The sequence below is a fragment of the Pantherophis guttatus genome, chromosome 13 (assembly GCF_059756535.1).
Source record: "Pantherophis guttatus breed Tessera chromosome 13, ASM5975653v1, whole genome shotgun sequence".
In the NCBI taxonomy this organism is placed as follows: domain Eukaryota; kingdom Metazoa; phylum Chordata; class Lepidosauria; order Squamata; family Colubridae; genus Pantherophis; species Pantherophis guttatus.
In genome coordinates this window covers 17719260-17742257 of record NC_142075.1, presented here as the reverse complement: position 1 = coordinate 17742257, position 22998 = coordinate 17719260, and the positions used below count along the sequence as shown (strand labels likewise).

General features: G+C 43.1%; 1 protein-coding gene across 2 annotated transcripts in view; it reads right to left on the bottom strand.

The window, feature by feature from the left end:
• The window catches only part of FBN1 (fibrillin 1), a 189338-nt gene that overhangs the window by 80411 nt on the left and 85929 nt on the right, over positions 1-22998 (bottom strand). For both annotated transcript variants that reach the window (XM_060693282.2, XM_060693281.2), the window contains exons 15-23: positions 19358-19480; positions 14980-15102; positions 10757-10909; positions 7036-7089; positions 6494-6619; positions 3460-3585; positions 2496-2615; positions 1604-1741; positions 287-337 (exon numbers count right to left, since the gene is read on the bottom strand). In XM_060693282.2, the coding sequence (XP_060549265.2) occupies positions 287-337; positions 1604-1741; positions 2496-2615; positions 3460-3585; positions 6494-6619; positions 7036-7089; positions 10757-10909; positions 14980-15102; positions 19358-19480 (1014 nt within the window). The remainder of the gene's footprint in view (positions 1-286; positions 338-1603; positions 1742-2495; positions 2616-3459; positions 3586-6493; positions 6620-7035; positions 7090-10756; positions 10910-14979; positions 15103-19357; positions 19481-22998) is intronic.

The following is a 22998-nucleotide window of genomic DNA, read 5'->3' as shown; positions in this document are numbered from 1 at the left end:
TTTCTTTAAATAATTATTTTTTTCTCCCATTGCCTATATGCAGGGGTGGGTTCTACTTACCTTTATTACCGGTTTGCAACGAGGCTGCGTGCTCATGCTCGCTTTATTCGCGTACTTGCGTGCTCTTCTGCGCAAGCGCAGAAGCATTTTGATGACGTCAGGGTTGGTGGGTGGAGCTTCCCGCCAGTTTTACTACCGGTTCTATAGAACCGGTGCGAGCCGGGGGCAACCCACCACTGCCTATTATAGGTCATTTTATTTTAGATTGCAAGGTAAGAATACATACCTTCACACTGATTTCCTCTTATCCTTGAATATCCTCTTGAACATATCGGATCTAAAGCAAATGAGAACAATGTCACTCAGAACACAAACTTAATTGGAGAAGAAGTGACGCAGCTCTTCTATGCATGAACACTTCCAAATAAGTGACAATAAATAATGATTAAGGAAAAGGGTTACAAGAAGGAACAAAGCACTCCAGCGGGAATAATCAGGACAGTATTAAGAACGTTTTCTTGGAAAAATCTACCGTATTTCAAAAGGAATTGTTCCTAATTAGAGTGGGACTGCAATGCCTACATTATATCCTTGCGTACAAGTTAAAGGAGTAAATAACAAAAAGACTATTCACAATAATCTGCGGTAAGGTTTGTTTGATGGGAAGCTCTCTGTGGTTTATTATGCAATCTGCAAGAAAATTGTGTGGACATTCCCTGAGCTTGCAAAACATGATGTAATATTTCTTTTTTCTTTTTTTTTGAACATTTTTTTATTTTTATTTCTCATGAACATGTCTTAAATGTACAGTCTCTTATCCATTGTTGATCATACATATTCTCTTTTGACTTTCATATTAGTTCATTAAACAATTTAAATATCTTCGGGGCTGCTCTTCTACCATTCCATCGCCCTTATTTTACAACAATCCTTCTTCTCCTTCTCCACTCTCTGCCTTCCCTCCCTTCTTCTATCCTCTTCTACTTTCTTCTTTCCTTCTTCTTTCCTTCTCTCCTTCCCTGTCTCTCCTTCCCTTTCCTTTCCCCCACACCTCCCTTCTTCCTCCCTTCTAACCTTCTCTCCTACTCTTCTTTCTTCCTCTCCTTTCCCTTTCTTCTGTTCAGCTCTCTCCTTCCTCTCTTCTCCCCTCCTATCTATCCCTCTACTCCTCCTTCTATTCTCTCTCCATTGCTGTATTCATTTTCAATTCAATATTTTCCCTGGAGATAATATCCCCTAGGAGATGGGATGGGAGGGGGGAAATTCCTTTGAGCTGGAGTAGATTAGGGGTAGAATGACTTGGAAGATGGCCAATGAGTGCAGGGGAGTGGGGAACGGAAAGGGAGGGTTTTGGGGCTGGAAGTCAGTGTTGGCTTCGATTGGAGTGGGGTTAGAATGTCGTGCTTAATAAATAGGAGTTTTTCTTCAAAGACTTTGTTTGAAATGCAATTTATTTGAGACGACCTCGAAACTTGACATCAACCTTCTGGCACTCTTCTGCCAAAACCATGCATTGATGAGACATGATTTGGGAATTACTTCCTCCTCTTAGAAGAATATTTTCCCCCCAATGCAACAGATAAACCTTTGCATGAGGTCTTACCTTTTTCGCACGGGACACAGGGACTGCCCCAAGCAGCACCCAGCGAGGAACAGCACTGAGATTTCAACGTGGCCCCGTTGATATTTATTTCACATCTCCCATTCACAATGGTCTGCCAACAGGTGCCTTTCACTGTCTCTGTTAAAGTAAACAAACACAGCACGATCAAGGACCTATCTTATGCTTCTCCCATGTGCAAAGGGAATGCTAATTCTGTTGTGGCCCACCAGCAGCCAGTGGAGCTGGCAGCTGATTCGGACAGTGAGGAGGTTGGGGAGGAACATGGGCCAGTCCTGGAGTCTGGGGAAGGCTCTGATGAAGGCTCTGCGTCGGAGGCAGAGAGGGGGCCAGGGCCGGATGCCAGTTATCAGCTGCCTTCAGAGGCAGACATCAGTGAGGCAGACAAACAGCTGGAGCCTGTTCCCGGTGTGCTCATGCACAGTTGCCAGACGAAGGGAACAGCTAAAGAACAAGGGTCGACTAGGGAGTAAGGCCACAGGTGAACAATGAATGGCCCCTCCCAGAGGGAATAAAAGAGGGGCAAAAGGGGGAGTGGAGTTTGCAGGAGACAATTAGTTCGCCTAATTGGTTTGTGACTCTCCAAGACTCTTTGCCAAGTTTTGAAGATATCGGCCTGGCAGCTCTCCAAGCCAGATAAGGTCTATGACTGTAAATTCTCCCTTGAAAGACTTTGCTGAAGGTGAATGAGAGGAATTCATTGTTTGTTTAACAAAAGGGGTTTTGTCGGGACCAGGATTCTGCTTCATGCTTTTTGGGGAAGCCTAAGTCAGAACAAATTCAAATATCCTCACCATGACCAGACCGGTAAGGTGTGCCATAACGACACTCTTAAAAAGTGGGGGGGGATGGGACGCTCAGAAGAATACATTACCGATGCAGATGGTTTTTGTGGTATCCAAAGTACTTTCGGGAGAACATTCGCAGACGAAAGAGCCAGGGATATTTTTACACACTCCATTGATGCAGGGGCTGGATTCGCATTCGTTGATATCTAGAAGAGCAAAGAGGACATTTGAATGGCCAGGAGGAAGACGGAGTTTCAGAGAGTGCTCCGTTTGATTATGTCAAAATAATATATGTTTCCTGTTCAGCGGAGAAGATGGAATTCCGACATTTGGATGGTGTGGCACGAAATGATTGAAGCTGCTCTTCACAGATCCTCCAGCATTCTGCTTGGAGAAATTGTTTGGGTTTCACCTACGATACCCAATCAATAGCAAGGACCTACTACTCAGTACTGGGTTTCAATTTCGGCCACTACCGGTTCGCTCATGGGCTCATGCGCCATGCTTCTGCACATGCACAGAAGCTTCTGCGCATACGCAGAGACGTCCGGACAGGTGGGCGGAGTCTCCCACTACCGCCGCCATCGGTTGGCCTGATTCAGAGCAAACTGATAGCAACTCACCACTGCTACTACTCCACGTAAGCCAGTCACAGCTGTCTTCAACTTATTGACAGAGCAACTTGCGAATGGAGAACTCCATGAATTTATCTTAACTCATTCCAGGTTCTGGATTAAAGCAACCGGGTCAAAAACACAGATAGTTCTTGACTTATAATTGAGCCCAGAATTTAGGTTACCAAGTGAAACATTTGTTAAGTTAAGTGAGTTTTGCTCCATTTTATAACCTTTCTTGCTACATCCGCTAAGTGAATCACTGCAGTTGTTAGGTTAGTAACATGGTTGCAAAGTGAATCTGGCTTCCCCATTGACTTGGCTTGTCAGAAGGTCACAAAAAGGGATCACGTGACTCTGGGATGTAGCCTATACATTTGACAACCCCCCCCCCGCTTTAGAGCCAAGCAGAACATTTGAGGAGCCTTTTCATTACCTTCACATGTTTGTAGATCAGGTTTGTACACAAATCCCTTGGGGCAGGTACAGGTGAAACTTCCAGGGGTGTTCCTGCATTGCCCGTTGTCACAAAGCAACCTATTCACGGCACATTCATCGATGTCTGCAAAAATAATTAAGAGAATTCAGTGACGTCTGCAAAAATAACATGCTTCAATGGCATACAGTAAATGTTTCTTTCCGTTTTGGGGGGTGGTCTCTTTCATATGAAGCTGTAAAATGAGTTTCTATTTAAGGAAAGGAATAGACTTCACTAACAGGAATGATTTTCCTTATAATATTATGAAGAAGGTTTTCAAAGTCAATGGCAATGGAGTAACTATCTGCAGTTTTTGTGCTTTGTACGAGTTTCCCATCCTTCTCCCTACGACCAGGAAAAATGGGTATTTCAAGACAGATCAAAGATGTCACGAACAATAGAATAGAATAGAATAGAATAGAATAGAATAGAATAGAATAGAATAGAATAGAATAGAATAAAATAGAATAGAATAGAATAGAATAGAATAGAATAGAATAGAATAGAATAGAATAGAATAGGAATAGGGTAGGGTAGAGTAGAGTAGGTTAGGGTAGGTTAGGTTAGGGTAGAGTAGAGTAGAATAGAATAGAATAGAATAGAGTAGAGTAGAGTAGGGTAGGGTAGGGTAGGGTAGGGTAGGGTAGGGTAGGGTAGGGTAAAATAGAATAGAATAGAATAGAATAGAATAGAATAGAATAGAATAGAATAGAATAGAATAGAATAGAATAGAATAGAATAGAATAGAATAGAATAACAGAGTTGGAAGGGACCTTGGAGGTCTTCTAGTCCAACCCCCTCTTTAGGCAGGAAACCCTACACCACTTCAGACAAATGGTTATCCAACCTCTTCTTAAAAACTCCCAGTGTTGGAGCATTTACAATTTCTGGAGGCAAGTTGTTCCACTGATTTAATTGTTCTAACTGTCAGGAAATTTCTCCTTAGTTCTAAGTTGCTTCTCTCCTTGATTAGTTTCCACCCATTGCTTCTTGTCCTGCCCTCAAGTGCTTTGGAGAATAGCTTGACTCCCCTCTTCTTTCTGGCAGCCCCTGAGATATTGGAAGACTGCTATCCTGTCTCCCCTAGTCCTTCTTTTCATCAGATTAGACATACCCAGTTCCTGCAACTGTTCTTCATGTGTTTTAGCCTCCAGATAATCTATGTTTTTCTTCTTAAAAATATTTCCTCCCTTGAGATAAAAAGATGAAGTCGTGGGAAATCAACAGAACACCATAGGGAGAGCCGTATCGTCTGGACCCCTCATAAAACTCCAGAGTGATCCATTGAACCTTATATTATGTGACAGTATACAAATATACTTTATATTTATAACAGATTTTATTAAGCCTGACATTTTATCTGCCTGCAGCATTTTATCAACGTGGCCTGCTGGAAGGCAATAAAATCGCTCTAAGAGATTTGATCCAGGAGCTGAGTCACCAATGCAGAAAGGAACACGCCAAAACATTCTTAATATGTCTAGTTCAAAACTGATAACTTTTTCAGGGCATGGGGCCATAGACCACAGACAAGTGGTTCTCAACCTATGGTCCGTGGACCCCTGGGGGAGGGGCAATGTTGTCACAGAGGGTCCACAAAGGCTTTAAGAAATGTTATGATTTAAATGCTGAGTTAAGTCTTGGGGGGGGGTCCGTGGCCACATCCGTAGCCACAAAAGGTATTTAAAGGAGGCCCGTGATGAAGAAAAAACTGAGAAGCATTACCGTAGACTATTGGGAAGCAATAGATGCCCACGTTCGTGGCATTTCTTAAGCTACACATGCTCCCTGGGTGGTACTAAATGGGTGATGACCAGATGCAGCCATACTACCCATTTGAGCCTCACAACTATAGGATAGGATAGGATAGGATAGGATAGGATAGGATAGGATAGGGTAGGGTAGGGTAGGGTAGGGTAGGGTAGGGTAGGGTAGGGTAGGGTAGGGTAGGGTAGGGTAGGTAGGGTAGGGTAGGGTAGGGTAGGATAGGATAGGATAGGATAGGATAGGATAGGATAGGATAGGATAGGATAGGAGAGGGGAGGGGAGGGGAGAGGAGAGGAGAGGAGAGGAGAGGAGAGGAGAGGAGAGGAGAGGAGAGGAGAGGAGAGGAGAGGAGAGGAGAGAAGAGAAGAGAAGAGAAGAGAAGAGAAGAGAAGAGAAGAGAAGAGAAGAGAAGAGAAGAGAAGAGAAGAGAAGAGAAGAGAAGAGAAGAACATGGAATGGGAGGGGAGTGGAGAGAATAGAATAGAATAGAATAGAATAGAATAGAATAGAATAGAATAGAATAGAATAGAATAGAATAGAATAGAATAGAATAGAATAGAATAGAATAGAATAGAATAACAGAGTTGGAAGGGACCTTGGAGGACTTCTAGTCCAACCCCCTGCTTAGACAGGAAACTCTACACCATTTCAGACAAATGGTTATCTAATCTCTTCTTAAAAACATCCAGTTATTGGAGCATTTACAACTTCTGGGGGCAAGTTGTTCCGCTGATAAATTTTTCTCACTGTCAAGAAATTTCTCCTTACTTCTAAGTTGCTTCTCTCGTTGATGAGTTTCCACCCGTTGCTTCTTGTCCTGCCCTCAGGTGCTTTGGAGAATAGCTTGACTCCCTCTTCTTTGGGGCAGCCCCTGAGATATTGGAACACTGCTATCCTGTCACCCCTGGTCCTTCTTTTCATCAGACTAGACACAGTGGAAGTGTTGTACGCTTCCTGCTTCAAGGCAGGAAAGGCAGTTGAGCCCCATTGCTCTCACCGTGCAGAAAAAAATAACCTTCCTAAGTAGAATGAGCAAATAAGGATCACACAATCTGATAACAAAGGAAAACGTAGCACAGGGGATCAGGAAGATGAGAAGAAAATTGAAAGGATTAAGCGGAAATAAGAATAGCAAATGGTAAACCCTACCGGTAAGTTGAAAGTAATATAAAAATGATGAGCTACAATCTGGGAGAGTGTTAGAGAAATACAGAAAACGTCCTACCTAAACAGACTTTCCCAGTTGAATCCACCTCATATCCAAAGTTACATATGCATTTATATGTTCCACGCAGATTTTCACAGATTCCATTGGGACATATGTCAGGATCCAATGCACATTCATTGATATCTGCAAAAAAATATATAATATTAGTAACAGGTATATGTAATTTTTGTTAACCCATCATAACAACCAGGATATAAGAGTGGTGCGGTGGCCTAGAGGTGGAGCTCTCGCTTCACAATCAGGAGGCTGTGAGTTCGATCCTAGGTAGAGGCAGATAGTTTCTCTCTCTCTGGGCACACTGAGAATATATCTCCTGAACAAAACTTCGCATTGGCGACAGGAAAGGCATCTGGCCATTCAAACACTCTGCTACCTCCGTTCAGTGGCCCAAACTCCACCCCGCAAGGGATTATGGGGTCATTAAATGATGATGATGAGAACAACCAGGATTTATCTATCTTTTGTTTAGAGCATTTCCGGCAAATGTCATCCCGTACTCCTTTACACTGATTTTGAATGAAATTCAGCTACAAGCTTACCATTTCCTGTTGCCGTAATCCCTGGTCCGCTGCTACAAAGACCGTGATATTCCTCTGGAGAAGAAGAAAAAAGCGAGGAAAAATTAGATAAGAGATTTAGAATATATTTAAGACAAAATGCAGAGGGTTCTGGAGTCTTCTACAAGATGATTTTGGAGCAATGGGACACATTGACCTCAACAGGACTTGCTACCAAAAAGACACAAACACAAGTTTGTAATTTTCAAGATGTTGAAATGCAACTGTTTTGAATGAAGCAGGTTTGTCTCCTCCCTCTTCTGTGAGTTTAAGACTGGAGGATGTGTTTATTTTATTTATTTATTACAAAATTTATATTTCCGCCTATTCGCACATGCCGACTCAAAGGCGGCTTACAGGGATATAAAACATCATGTATAAAAAACAAAACGAATAAAAGAAAATAAGAAAATAATAAAATAATAAAATAATATAATAGCCTCCCCCACCTCTCACCCCGGCGACAACACGTCACACAAGCCATTTAATGGCTCAGTGGCTAAGACCCTGAACTTGTCAATCAGAAAGGTCAGCGGTTCAAATCCCTCATATAGATCTCCTGCGTGAGCTGGGGGTTGGACTAGATGACCTCTAAGCTCCCTTCCAACTCTGCTACTGTTATAATGGGCTCCATCCCACTCTGGATTCCCCAGGTTAGCCATTAGAGAAAGACCGTTCTGGTTTACACTGCAAAACCAGGATTCTTTTCAACCGCAATTGAGCAAGCCACATCAATCTTTATTTATTTATTTATTTATTATTTTATTAGTCATATTTCTATGCCGCCCACTCTCCGAGGACTCTGGGCGGCTTACACCAAAGACTGTATACTAAATAGCATATTGCCCCCTAACAATCTGGGTCCTCATTTTACCCACCTCGGAAGGATGGAAGGCCGAGTCAACCTTGAGCCTGGTGAGATTTGATCCGCTGATCTGCTGAACTAGCAGTCAGCTGAAGTAGCTGCAGTACTGCACTCTAACCACTGCGCCACCTCGGCTCATGCCTTTACTAAGCTATCCTGGGTGGGTTGAACATCACACTAAGCTCAAAGCATCACTTGAGCGCTTAGCATGATACACGGGAAGGTTGAGAAGCAAGTGAAATGAACATGGCTTTTCATTCCACAGAAATTGTAAAAAAAAAAAAAAACTCCAATATTGTTAGAATTGCAGGCTGCAGCACAGTTGTATATTAACAATGAAAATAGTCGCTTACATCTCAGCAAAAGAAACTGGTAAACTGGGGAAACTTACACAACATTCCCAACCAACAGAAAAGGGTATATGAAGGCTACCTTAGCACAGTAGCATTGATGATGTTACCTAACTGGGTCATAAAACGTCTGCAAGAAAACAGCCAAGCTCAGAGAGCACCAAGGACCCCAGAGTTCAATCCTGAGCTACAAATATTCTCTTCTACCAAAACTAAAACTCATAGACCGCAGAGAAGAGCATCTGACTGCCACACAGGAAAATGTCCCTCTCATGAGCTATCCAAGGGGGGGAAAAACCCACAAGAAAACAAAGTTGGAAGGGACCTTGGAGGTCTTCTAGTCCAACCCCCTGCTTAGGCAGGAAACCCTACACCACTTCAGAGAAATGGTTATCCAACATCTTCTTAAAAAAGAAAAAAAAAGGAGAATTTTTTGCAGCTCTCACCATCCCAAAAAATTAAAAGTTGAAAGCTGGCTTCTATTTTACCCTCCGTTCTCAAACTATAGTAAAGGTGCTCAAAACACAGTCCAGAGGAGAGAGAGAGAGAGAGAAAAAAATGCTTCCACATGTGGAAATGTTCTGTGAAATTAATTCAAATGCAAAACAGAAGTCCGTGGCACAGGGCCATTTGCATTTACGGCTCAGTTGCATAGTTTTAAAAAAGGAGAGCTGATAGCAGCAAGCTTTTTCTTGCTCCGATAGCTCTCCAGAACCTTCCTTACTGTTTGAACTAACATGGCCGAGAGTAGCTGTCTTTCTTTCAAGTTTGCACATTGATTAAAGCCAGTTGAATTCGCTTCAAGAGATCTTCTGTGTCTCCTTCTCAGAACTGCCAGTTAAAATAGAGGTTAAGCATGTACAGGCTTCTCATGATGCCTTTTCTTTTTTTAAAAAAAAAAATACACACAATACACCCATTTCTGGACTCGGCATTCCAGAATATTCTTTTTTTTCTGAGAGACTGGGCCAAGAAACTTCAGGGGTGTTTCAATAACCACCGCCTAAGCAGAGATTACAATTTAGGAGGAGTTTGGGGAAAACGGATTACAGCTACAATGTGCAAACATACATTTGAGAATATTTACAGTATTTGGCAAGTTCTATGACCCTAAAAAACTTCTTACAGAATGATGTAATTTTCCATTTCTTCTATCCTCCATTAGGGGCATGAGAAATGTACAAAACCTGATATTTTATGCACATCGATGCCATTTTATCATCAGCTACTACTACATTATAAAGATTTTTGCACACCTAGAGGAATCTGTCATTATATAACTTTTTTTTCCCCCAACATACATTTTTGCCCCCAAATAAAATAAACATACAACAGGTTTGGCAGGTGAGCAACTAGGTTCATTCAACAGTGAGATGGGCAGCATGTTAGCTTACTCAATGATAGATAGATAGATAGATAGATAGATAGATAGATAGATAGATAGATAGATAGATAGATAGATAGATAGACAGACAGACAGACAGACAGACAGACAGACAGACAATGATAGATGATATAGATGATATAGATTGATCAATCAATAGAATGATAGAATGATAGATAGATAGATAGATAGATAGATAGATAGATAGATAGATAGATAGACAGACAGACAGATGACAGACAGACAGATAGACAGATGATATAAATAGATGATATAAATCGATCAATCAATAGAATGGTAGATAGATAGATAGACAGACAGACAGACAGATGATAGACAGACAGATGATAGATAGATAGATAGATAGATAGATAGATAGATAGATAGATAGATAGATAGATAGATAGACAGACAGACAGACAGACAGAGACAGACAACAGACAGACAGACGATGATAGATGATATAGATAGATGGTATAGATCGATCAATCAATAGAATGATAGATAGATAGATAGATAGATAGATAGATAGATAGATAGATAGATAGATAGATAGATAGATAGACAGAAAGACAGACAGACAGACAGACAGACAGACAGACAGAAAGACAGATAGACAGACAGAAAGAGGGAGAGAGAGACGGGGAAAGAGAGAGATGGGGAGAGAGAGAGGGAGGGAGAGAGCGAGAGAGAGAGAGAGAGAGACAGACAGACAGACAGACAGACAGGAAGAGGGGGAGAGAGAGAGAGAGACAGGAAAAAGGAGAGAGAGAGAGAGAAGATAGATGGATGGAACATTTTAGAAAGGGCTACTTAAAGAAATGCCAAAAACGTAAGTACGTTTTAAAAGTAGACAAAATTCAGAATGAACCTGAGAACATGCAGAAAAAATAATTATACTGTCTGTCACTGAACAAAGTAAGATTAAAAAAAAAAATACAGAGTAGCATTTGTTAGATATGTTGAGGTCCGAAAAGATTGAATCAAATCATTGTTTAGCCCCTCTGTCCGGTGCTAACTAAACATTCTAGTCTAGCCTTCTGAACATCTTTACAAGCGACAAAGGAGGGGTTTAAATCTCAGGCTGGGTAAATCACACTGTACCTGAGTTTTGCGCAGGACACGGTTGGCAAGGCTCTCCAAAGGCGTAATCTGTGCTCGCACAGCAGCATTCGGATTTTGTGACGGCGCCAGATAAGGGTTTAACGCACTGGCCTCTTCTGTATTCCCCATAGCATGTGCTTCGCATGTGCGTATCTGAACGAGAGAGATTTAAAAAAAAAAAAAAAAAGCTGTCAAATACATTCAATCGGAAAGCTGTACAGACAGTTCTGCTTTTCATGGCAGATTGCCACGTTTAGCGACCGTTTGAGGTTACAACCGTGATGACAAAGTAACTTTGCAACCAGTCCTCACATTTGCAAACTTTGCAGAGAAAAGGCAAGCTGAAGTAAGATTCATAAGCACAGTCGTGGTTCCACTGAGCAATCTCTTCAGTTAACAACCAAGTTGTAGCTACTGTGTTTCCCCAAAAATAAGGCCCTGTCTTATGTTTTTTTTGAACCCCGAAATAAGCTCTTGGCCTTATTTTCGGGGAGGTCTTATTACTTTGGGGCACGTGGAGCAAGACAGCTCCGTCTCCTTAACCCTAACCAGAGGAAATTTTCAGGGAGGGCTTATTTTCGGGGAGGGTTTATTTTCTGTGGAGGGCTTATTTTCAGAGGATGTCTTATTTTCGGGAAAACACGGTACATGGTTACAGGTACTCCCTGACTTACGACCAGTTGGAGTTACTACGGACATGCTTGGTGGCTTCTTATGACCTGCATTCAAAGTTCCAACAATCTCCACAGCATTTTCTCCCATTGATTCAGGGATGATTCAAGAGACAAATAGCCTCCTCCGTTGTTTCTTTTCTCAAAATGTTTTCAATTAAAAAAAAAATTAACCTCAAATGGTTACTTTGAGCAACCATTTTTCCCTAATTCAGAAAGTTCTTTGTATCTGCTAAACTAGGAATGGAGAAACGGTGATGTTTCAGACATTGTCGAATCAACCCTGGCGATCAGTGGGGTGGCAGATGTCCTCACATCCTCATCGAAGCACTACCTTCATCATCCCACTCCCACAACTACAGTTGTGCGTAAATTGTAGTTGTCTATGGCGATTCTCAGTCATCCAAGTCACAGTTGTCCCAAAAGCACTTTTTTTCAAAAGGCATCTGGGCTTTATTTTTTTCTTCCTCAAAAGGCAACCGAAGTCTAGCTGCCTTTTGGAAAAAGAAAGCATTTTTGAGGTAATACTGTAGTTCAGCAATTGTGCAGAACCCAAAATTAATGGCTGAAGGTTAATTTCGGCCATCAGATTCCTCCTCTTGTGCCTAGCACATCGAATGCCATTCGTTGTTTCAGCCCAAGCAAGTCTAACCCTGTTTTCCTCATGAAGCTCCACAGAAATGATAACAGCCGGTAACTGTGTGCACAGAAGCTGCAGCAGGTGGCAGCATTTAACTAACCTAGATTAAGTCCAGAACGTAAAACGAGGCTAGTTCTGGAAACTGCTTGGATGGAGAACCTCCATCAAACTTCCAGACTGCGGTCTAGACGAGGAAGTCATCTTCAAAGAAAGCCTTCCCACACTCCTTCTTCTGCCAAGAGAACTACAGAACTCCCTCAACGTAGAACCACAACTGAGTCCAAAATTTCCATGGCTAAAGTAAGGCAGTCGTTAAGAGAATTTTGTCCCATTTTACGGCCATTGTTTGTTTGGGTTTTTTTGCTGCCATTGTTAAGTGAATCTCAGGGTCGTTAAATGAATCTGGCTCCCTCCCCCATTGACTTTGCTCATTGGGAGCCGGCTGGAAAAGTTAAAAATGGTGAACACGGGACCCAGAGGACAGTGCAACAGTCATAAGTACATGCCAGTTGCCAAGTGCCCAAATTTTGATCACGTCACCATGGGGATATACAAAGTGCTCTAACCCTAACCCACTCCCCCCGCTTTTGGCACACGACGGCAAAAAGGTTACCGGTGGGCCCAGTAGGTCCATTTTTCGCCCTCCCAAGGATCCAGAGGCTTTCTTGGAGCCTGGGGAGGGCAAAAACAGCCTTCCCTACCTCCCCGGAGGACCTCTGGAGGCCGGAAATGGACCGTTTCCTGACTTCCAGTGGACCCAGAAGGCCCAAAAATTAGCTGGCCAGTACGCGCATGCGCGCTGGAGCTGACCTAGGGCAATGCTCGCGTGCCCACAGATATGGCTCTACGTGCCACCTGTGGCACGCGTGCCATAGGTTCGCCGTCACGGCTATATGCTGACAATTGAAAAATAGTTTTCTCGAGACACGCCTAAGAGCCATCACCAAATTTTAGCCATCCAAATTACCAGATTCCAGGGATTTTTTTTTTTTCATTTTAATCTAAGGCTCCTACCCAAAGGATTAATCTCTTTCCATGGTTTACTAATGCTTTCCTCTTTTACATTTAGCTACTCCATTCCCATGGGTGGAAACTCTCCATTTTCTGCCAAGTCAGTGATATTTTTATTTTATTTTTCTCCATAGGTCATTGAAGTCTCCAATAGGATTAATCCAAACCGGGGGATCCTGACTAGTAACTAACTTTGGGATTATCCGGCTACAGAAGTAGTGGGAAAAAAAACTGTCAGAAGCCATCGATCTCCTCTCCAGATATTTCAACCTGACCAGAGTTAGAACTTCCTCGAACACAATCCGCACTCTGCTTTGCTAAAAACAATTCTGCTTCAGTTACTTTGCCAACCTGTCAAAGGCTAAATATACAAAAGTCGAGTTAATCAGGTTGCCATTTGCTAAGGTATGTTAATTTGATGGAAAGTCACTCCGTGTACCAGAACGTAGGTCAAGGCATGCCATCTTGCATTTATTTTAAAAGCAGGAATTTGGAAGGAATGCCTAATTCATAGATAACTCTTGGAACGAACATAATAATTGAGCGGCTCCATTTTAAGGCAGATTCAAATCATTCTTAATATTGCGTGTTGCCTTGCTGCGTGCTTGAGATCTGAATCACAGTTGCAAGAAGCTAAAACATTGGTCAGCCCAATCTGTACTTATCAGAGGCACTTTATTGATGGTTTCCTACACGCTCTTATATTTTTAAAAGGGTCGTTCTTAGGTTTCGTTTTGTTTTGTTTTTTTTCCTTGTTGAAAAACAGCAACGGCATTCCTGCATCGCACCAAATTAGGAAGAGCCGGAGAACGCATTTTAATTGCTAAATTCCTACTAATTGATCGTTGTTTTGTTCCCTTCCCTGCCCTTCCAAAATGAGGTCGAAAGGAGGAAATTTGTAATGAAGACACATCAATTGCACAGCAAATGGGACTCATCAGCCCTTATAAATGGATTGGTACTTTACGCTCAGCAACATTGGATAAACACGTGTTGTTTTTTTTAAAAAAAAATAAAGTTGGAGGTTTTTCAGGCAGGACATCAATTCTTCAATGGTTTCGGTTGGAAAAGCCAAATTGTCCGTGTTTATTAACATACGATGCTGAAAACGGGCCACAGATGCAACTGTCGCAATGAATCCTCGCGAATCAGCTTTCAGAAAAGAAGAGCCTTGGTAGCACAGTGGTCTAAGGCACCCTGTTATTAAGCTGGTTATTAAGACCAGCTGCCTGCAATTACTGCAGGTTCGAATCTCGCCAAGGCTCAAGGTTGACTCAGCCTTCCATCCTTTCTAAGGTAGGTAAATTGAGGACCCAGTTTGTGGGGGCAATAAGCTGACTTTGTATAAATATACAAAAGGATGAAGGCTATTGCTTAACGCATTGTAAGCCGCCCTGAGTCTCCGGAGAAGGGCGGCATATAAATCAAAATTAAAAAAAAAAAAAAAAAACTCAAAACTGCGATGTCTACGGAAATTCTCAATCATCCAGGTGGTGGTTGTCTCAAAAGTCCTTTTTCCAACAGGCACCTGGATTTTTCTTGGTTTCTGCTTTGAAAATGTTTTGCTTCTGGGGTTCCGATGAGGACCAGGTAGTAAAACAGGGGTGAAATGCTCCCGGATTGGACCGGATCGCCCTATCCAGTAGTGATCTTGGCCGGTGGTTCGGCAATCTGGTAGCAGTGGCGGAGCAAAGCTCCGCCCACCCTCCCGGATGTCATTACTTCTTGGTTTTAACAAGGAAGTAATGTGTTTTTTACCTTCTGCGCACGCATGTGATGCATGCAGGACGCGTACGCTTCCGAACCGGTAAGGAAAGTAAGTAGATTTTACCCCTGTAGTAAAGGTAAGTAGAACCCACCCCTGCCCTGAAGCATAACCGTCAGCCACGACGTTGTCTTACCGACACACACACGTCCATCCAGCCCAACCGCGAGGCCAGGAAAGCATTCGCATTTGAAAGAGCCATCGGTGTTGACGCAGCGTCCGTTCATGCATATTCCTGGGGTCTCACATTCATCAATATCTGTTAAAAAGAAACAAAAGACCGTTTTGTTGAAGATTAAAGTTTAGTTCACTACTTGGGATGAGAGATGCAAAGGGTTCCATGGAGCTTATTCATTTCTTTTTATTTATTAGCTTGTCAAACATGTACAAGATAGCAGGTATGAATACGAACATGGACGTGAACGAAGGAAATGAGTACAAATAAATGGGGACAGGAGGAGAGGGACGGTAGGCACGCTGGTGTGCTTATCCACGCCCCCTTTACGGACCTCTTAGGAATGGGGTGAGGTCCACGGTAGACACATTGAGGTTGAAGCTGTGGGGGTTAGAGGATGTAACAACAGAGTCGGGTAGAGCATTCCAGGCGTTGACCACTCTGTTGCTGAAGTCGTATTTTCTGCAATCGAGTTTCGAGCGGTTTACCTTGAGTTTGCATCAATTGTTCGCCTATGTATTATTGACGTTGAAGCTGAAGAAGTCATTGACAGGTAAGACGTTGTAGCAGACAATTTTGTGTACTATGCTTAGGTCAGACCGCAGGCAGCACATTCCAGATTGTCCAAGCCCAAAATTTCAAGCCTGGTGGCCTAAGGGATTCTATTGTGAGCAGAGGAATGGAGTACTCTTCTCGTGAAATACCTCTGGACCCGCTCAATTGTATTAATGTCTAATGTACAGTGTGGATTCCAGGCAGACGAGCTGTATTTGAGAATTGGTCTGGCAAAGGTTTTGTATGCCCTAGTTAGCAATACAATGTATTGTATTACAATGTATATACAATGTATAGTTAACTATACAATTCATGGTGTACACAAATAAATAGATCATATTCTGTTGGGTAAGTATCATCAGCACAGTGGTGGGTTTCAAATTTTTTTACTACCGGTTCTGTGGGTGTGGCTTGGTGGGCATGACATGGCTTGGTGGGCGTGGCCTGCTGGGCGTGGCAGGGGAAGGATACTGTAAAATCTCCATTTCCACCCCACTCTAGGGGAAGGATATGGCAAAATCCCCATTTCCTCCCAATCAGCTGGGACTTGGGAGGCAGAGAATAGATGTGGGGCGGGGCCAGTCAGAATTTTTACTACCGGTTCTCCGAACTACTCAGAATTTCCACTACCGGTTCTCCAGAACTGGTCAGAACCTGATGCAACCCACTTCTGCTTCAGCACCACCTTCTCCCAACTGACCGTATCTGATAAAATCCCATAGATGGGAACCCTCTTCAGATCCAGAAAGAGGCTCTGGAAGAGGGCCTTCTCAACTCCTTGTAGCATTTCCTTTTGAGATCTGGATGGCTATCACCACTATTGGGATTTCAGACAGGCCACAAAACCTGGGTTTATTCAGGAGAACTTGAGGTGAGAATGTTATGAGCTACAGCTACCCCCTGTAATGTGGAAATTCATGAATGTCCTGTCCTGTACTTTCTCTGGCACTGCGTGTTGTACGTGTTGTTATTTATGCTTTAGGCTTTGCACTTTGTTTATGTAAACATGGTCTGAAAGCCACTCAATCAGTTTTGATTGGAGAGGCATATAAGCCCCGGTGTAAGTAAATACATAAAGGTCCTCTCCTTGGCAATTCCTTGATTACAGTAATGTTGAAATTACCCATAACTAGCAAGGAAAAAAGTTCCAAGGACAAGGAACTACCAAGGGGAAAACCACACCCCAATCAATACTGTACAGACAGGGAGCCAACCCCACACTCAGCTGCACTGATAATGTTACCTAGTTGGGTAATGAAACGTCTCCAAGCAAGCAACCAAACTCAGAGAACACTATCAAGATTCCACAATTCAACCCTGAGCTACAGATATTCTCTTTCATTGCAAAGTCAATAAGTATTTATCTTCGAAGGGCAACTTTCTCTTTCTTTCTTTCTTTCTTTCTTTCTTTCTTTCTTTCTTTCTTTCTTTCTTTCTTTCTCTTCCTTCCTTCCTTCGTTCTTCCTTCCTTCCTTCCTTCCTTCCTTCCTCCCTCCCTCCCTCCCTCCCTCCCACTCTCTCTCTCTCTGTGTCTCTGTGCATGGATTTATTTTTGCTCTCCTATAAAGTAGCACAATCCTTCCCGGTCTTCCATTTTTCAGGCGCCTCACAGACCACAGAATTGATCCCAATTGTGTTACCGAATTTGCTTGTTGCTTGGCTTGACACAAATACGCACTCACACACTCCTGCCCAGCAGGAAATAAATGCCTTTCTTTTCCTGATATGGCGATTGCGCATTTAAACACCCCCCCCATTCCCTCTTCTCTCTCTCTCTAAACACTGAGAATTAGAGAAATGTTTTAAAAATACCGAGTGGGTAGATGAGTAACCTTTAACAATATAATCATAGCCTAACATCTCCCCTTCAGTATACACAATATTTGGCATGTGTGGCCTTTTCTTACTTTTGCCCACTCCACCCCACCCCCCACCCCCAACCTTAAAAGGGCAAATGGAGAGGAAAGCACCTCGGTGTTTCATTTAGCTTGTGTTGTTTGGCACACAATACAGTCTTGCTCGTTCAAAACTCCAATTGCTTATATCTTTGGCGCATTAGCTTCTAATCTCCTGCTCAACCCAAAAAGGCGAACCAATTGTTAAAATTTCCTCCGTTTCCAGCACAGTCCTTAGGCAAGAGGTTACGTTTCTATCTCTTTGCAATAAGAGACAAAATTCTGCTATGGTCTAACAAGAGCCTTGGTGGCGCAGCAGACTAAAGTGCTGTTAAGTAGCACCAGCTGCCTGCAATGACTGCAAATTCAAATCTCACCAGGCTCAAGGTTGACTCAGCCTTCCATCCTTTCATATCGTCACCGCTACCGGCTCGGCGGAACCGGGCGGAACCGGGCGGAACCCACCACTGTTTCATGCCTATGGGAAGATTAGAACTCAGAGTCTTTCAGTTTCTAGTCCATATTGCAAAGTGGCTCTCATACCTTGTACATAAACAAGATCAAAATTTTATGCATTTCTTTGTCCTGGGTCTTGGCAGATGAGTTGGACACAAAGAAATAAACTCAAAAAGACTCCACCATTTTCCTTCCATCACAAGACAACACTGCCCTCAAATGAATGATGTGTTGTTTTGTTGTGTCTTTGGAACATCAGAACATCCTGTTTAGTGGTCAAAATAGATATTGCCAAGGAGTTTTCTTAAATCCAGAACATTTGAAAGGATCTTCGTTACAACAGCCAAGTTTTCTTCTGAGATGGAACATAATTGTATTAACACAATACCTTAAGTTTAATGCAGAGTGTTTAGGATGATATATTTCCCCTGCATGCTTCATATTAAATATATCGCCCATTGATGATGACATTCGTCCAGCAGGTTCTGACAGGTTCTGGAGAACTGGTAGCGGAAATTTTGAGCAGTTCGGAGAACCGGCAAATGCCACCTCTGGCTGACCCCAGGGTAGGGTGGGAATGGAGATTTTGCAATATCCTTCTCCCAGGAGTGGGGAGGGAATGGGGATTTTGCAGTATCCTTCCCCTGCCATGCCCACCAAGCCACGCCCACCAAGCCACACCACACCCATCAAGCCACGCCCACAGAACTGGTAGTAAAAAATTTGGATTTCACCACTGCGTTCGTCCATCATTTTCGAAGAGGACCTTGACATCTAACAGGTTTGTGAGGACCTTGACATCTAACAGGTTCCCTCCACGGTGTGTCCGCAGGTGGCTGGTAAGGCCAATACGGGCACGGAATGTTCTGCCACATGTCGGGCAGGCATGTGTGGGCACCACTGTTGCAGCATTTGCAGCTCTGGCTTTGCAGAGTGCGTGCTTCTCTTGTGCTGTGGTTGTCCGTCTGTCTTCAAAGGTCTGGCGGCCTTGGTGGATCAACCTGGGTCATGTCGATCGATCTTGTGCCAGGGTTTCCACCCCATGAGGTGGTGTCGATATCCAGGGACTTGAGAGAGGCCTTCAGCGTATCTTTGTATTGCTTCCTTTGTCCCCCTGTGCGATCACTTTCCTTGAGACAGCTCACCATTGAGGAGCTGTTTGGTGCATCCTTGCAACATGGCCTGGCCTGCCCAACGTGTCTGGGCTTTCATCAACACTGATAGGCAGGCCTGCTCTGGAGAGGACTTCTGTGTCTGGCACCTTGTCCTGCCACCAGATCCTCAGACGTCTGTGGAGGCAGGTCGTGTGGAAGTGGCTCAATTGCCTAGCGTGCCTCCTGCATGCAGTCCAAGTCTCACTGGCATACATCCGGGTAGTTAGCACTGCTGCTCCGTAGCATCACCCATTGCAAGGTCTGCAGATAAGCACTTACCTCTGCAGTAACGTCCATCTGCAGCTAACTGGAAACCAGGTTTGCAAATGCACTTAAAACTCCCATCTTCGTTGATGCACATCCCATTAAGACACATGTTTCGTATGCTGCATTCATCCATATCTAAAAAAATAAAATAAAAAATGAACACACAGTCAAACCAAAGTTCATCATCGTTAAAGAACATGACATTATTCCCAGTGAACTACATGATCCTGGGCCAAGCATACCCCGTTTTATGGGGTATGCTCCTTGATGGTCTCCGAGCTTGGCGATTTTCTTGCAGACGTTTCATGACCCAACTAGGTAACGTCATCAGTGCTGTGAGGATGCTACCAAGTTGGGTAATCAAACATCTGCAAGGAAACCACCGTGCTCAGAGAGCACCGACGAGTCCAAATTTCAGCCCTGAGCTACAAATATTCTCTTATACAGGTACAGTCCCTTATGCTTGGATTTCAAGGATATATGCAGTGGTGGGATTCAGCCGGTTCGCACCTATTCGGGAGAACCGGTTAACTTTCTAAGCAGTTTGGAGAACCGGTTGTTGGAAGAAATCTCATTTTGGTTTTTTTTCCCACTTTACAGGGCTAATCCTGTAAGGAAGGCAGGAAGGAAACATTCTAACCTTTATTGCCCTGCTTACAGAAACTGCCTCTCCGGTTAACCCTTATTACATTGTAACAGCTAAGATGAAGCGCCTATCGACGTGAGTGACATTGAGTTGGCCATGCCCACACAGTCACATGACCACCAAGCCGCGCCTACCCAGCTGGTCATTAGGGCAGAGAACCGGTTGTTAAATTATTTGAATCCCACCACTGGATGTATGTGATGTCTGAGTAATTGCGTAGTTGAATTAAGTGGCTTTCATTAGACCAGACAAATCACTCTTCTGCTTTCCAAGGATAATCCCCTTTTAGATCAGGTCCTTTTCAGATTAACACTGATACTTTAAAGGCTGACAGTTATCTTACAGTGAGATACTGATTTCTTAACACTTTTCTGCTGTTAAACACAACACTGAAGACAGAAGGCAGATCTGCATCCTTTCTTATGTTGTAAGTAAAGTCAGGCTCCCAGCATTGCGAAATACACATCATTTTGTCTGAAGCTCACTAGAAATTACACCACAGTAAAATCTGGAGGAACCCAAATTCCTGCCCTGAATTTAAAAAAAAAAAACATGGGAATGTAAAAATAATAAATCTGGTAAATGAAACTAAAGGCTGGTATTTTGTTCCAGCTGTGACCAACCAGATGCCCACACAAGCAGGACACAAACGCAACAGGACATCTCACGCATGGCCCTAAACAAATGGCATTAGCAGATGGCCTTTGATATTGGAGGTCCTTTAGAACAATTATAAACTAACCATCACAGGAGAACATCGGCGAAGATACAGAAGGTCTTGGGTGTTCTCTGAGATTGGTGCAGGGGTGGGGTGCTGGGGATTTGCAGGGGTTCAGAACAGTGGTGAAATATAAATTTTGTTGCTACCGGTTCTGTGGGTGTAGCTTGGTGGTGGTGGGGTAATATGACTGAGTGGGCATGGCCAACTTTTTTTTTTTTTTCTTACTTTTAAAACCATTTTTCTACAACCTCTTAGGCTGAAGAGGTTGTTTAAAAAATGCTTTTTAAGCCTCTAATGATCGCAGCTGACTTGCCTGATCGGCAGAGGCTTTGTTTTTTACTTTTATTTTTTTTATTATTATTATTAAAAAATATCTTTATTAAATATTTACAGTAAAATTAACACATAATAATGATTGGAAAACAATATAAGAAATGAAATGTAGGAACACATAAACACAAGACTAAAATGAAACAACAAACATGACTAACTGAGAGTTAAACTCACTCACTTTTTTTACTTTTAAAAGCATTTTTTCTATAACCTCTTCGGCCAAAGAGGTTGTAGAAAAAATGCTTTTAAAAATTAAAAAAAGCCTCTGATGATTGTGTGGCTCAGCTGGGCAATGCGGGGGGGGGCAGGGATTTTTGCTACCGGTTCTCCGAACCACCCGCCTCCATCGCTACCGGATTGGATGATCCAGTCCGAACCGGGAGTATTTCACTCCTGGTTCAGAAGAACCTCTAGTTAAGATTCTGTGCAGCTTGGACAACCCCTGAATCCCACTCCTGGCTGGCCCCACCCCTCCCCGCCCACCCCACCCCACCCCACCCCTCCCAGGAGTCCCCATGCAGCCCATTTTGGATGCAGGTAAGTGCAGGGTGCGAGCGGAGGCTCAGGGAGGATAAAAAATGGGCCTATCAGAAGCTTGGGAAAGCTGGACTCCAGAGGGCCTCCAGAGCCTGGGGAGGCCATTTTTGCCCTCCCAGCTCGAGGAAAGCCTCCGGAGCCTGGGGAGGGCAAACACCACCACCCCCGTGATGTCGGAGGCCGCCCAGCAACCGGGGCATAGAACCCCTTGCTAAAATTTTTGAAGCCCACCTCTGGATTGGTGTTTCATTACCAGGACTAGGTAACATCATCTGTGTCAGTCACCAGCACTGATGATGTTACCTAGTTTGGGGACCTTCTTCTGTGCAGAAGAAAGCAAAACGTACAAAACAATTAATGTCTACAATTATCCGAGTAACCTGAAACATTGTTTGCTCTTTGAGTTTGGCTGTTTTCTTGCAAACATTTCGTTACCCAACTAGGTAACATCACCAGTGCTGCGATGAAGCTACCTAGTTGAGTAATGAAACATCTGCAAGAAAATCACCAAGCTCAGAGAACATCAAGGACCCCACAGAGCCACCAATATTCTCCTTTATTGATACAGAAATCTCACGGTGAAGCCGACAGTGGTCACATCTGCAGTCATGTTTAATAATGTACCTGTTTTTTTCAAATTCAGGCAAACTTCTGAATTTGAGGTTGTAGACAGGGGCATTATAGACAAGTGCAGACAATGACTTCAGAAGCTGATGCAATTCAGACGGCTCAGAGACTGTTTGGCATGAAAAAATGTTCTCTCGGATCACACTTTGTACTGCACTGGTTTTATTGCTGTTAAGACACGGGATTTAGTGAGGTGATGAGAGGGAGATATTCGAATGAAATAATTTGACAGATTTCCAGGTAAAGATATTTAGGCCAACACCTAACAGCAGCTCAAACCTTTAGCCATTCCCTCCAAATTAGGATTAAGCATAGATTCCTGAAGGGTTTGCCCCTTCCGCCAATTAAACTGATCCGTTTGGGGGTACACTGGTATAATTTTAAATTGTTTTTTAATTGGGTTACTGATTTTAATTTTGTATTGCATTGTGATTTGTATTGAAGTTGTCATTTTGTAAGCCGCCTTGAGTCCCTAGGGAGAAAGGCGGCATATAAATCGCAATAAATAAATAAATATTAACAGGTTAACAGAGTTGGAAGGGATCTTGTAGGTCATTTAGTCCGACACTCCCCCCCAAGCAGGAGATCCTAAACGATTTCTGACAAATGGCAGTCCAATCTCTTTTTTAAAGCTTCCACAACGTCCGAAGGCAACTTCTGTTCCATAGGTTGATTGTTCTCACTGTCAGAAAATTTCTCCTTATTTCCAGGTTGAATCTCTCCTTGATCAGTTTCCATCCGTTATGCCTTGTCTGGCCTTCAGATGCCTTGGAAAATAGCTTGACCCCC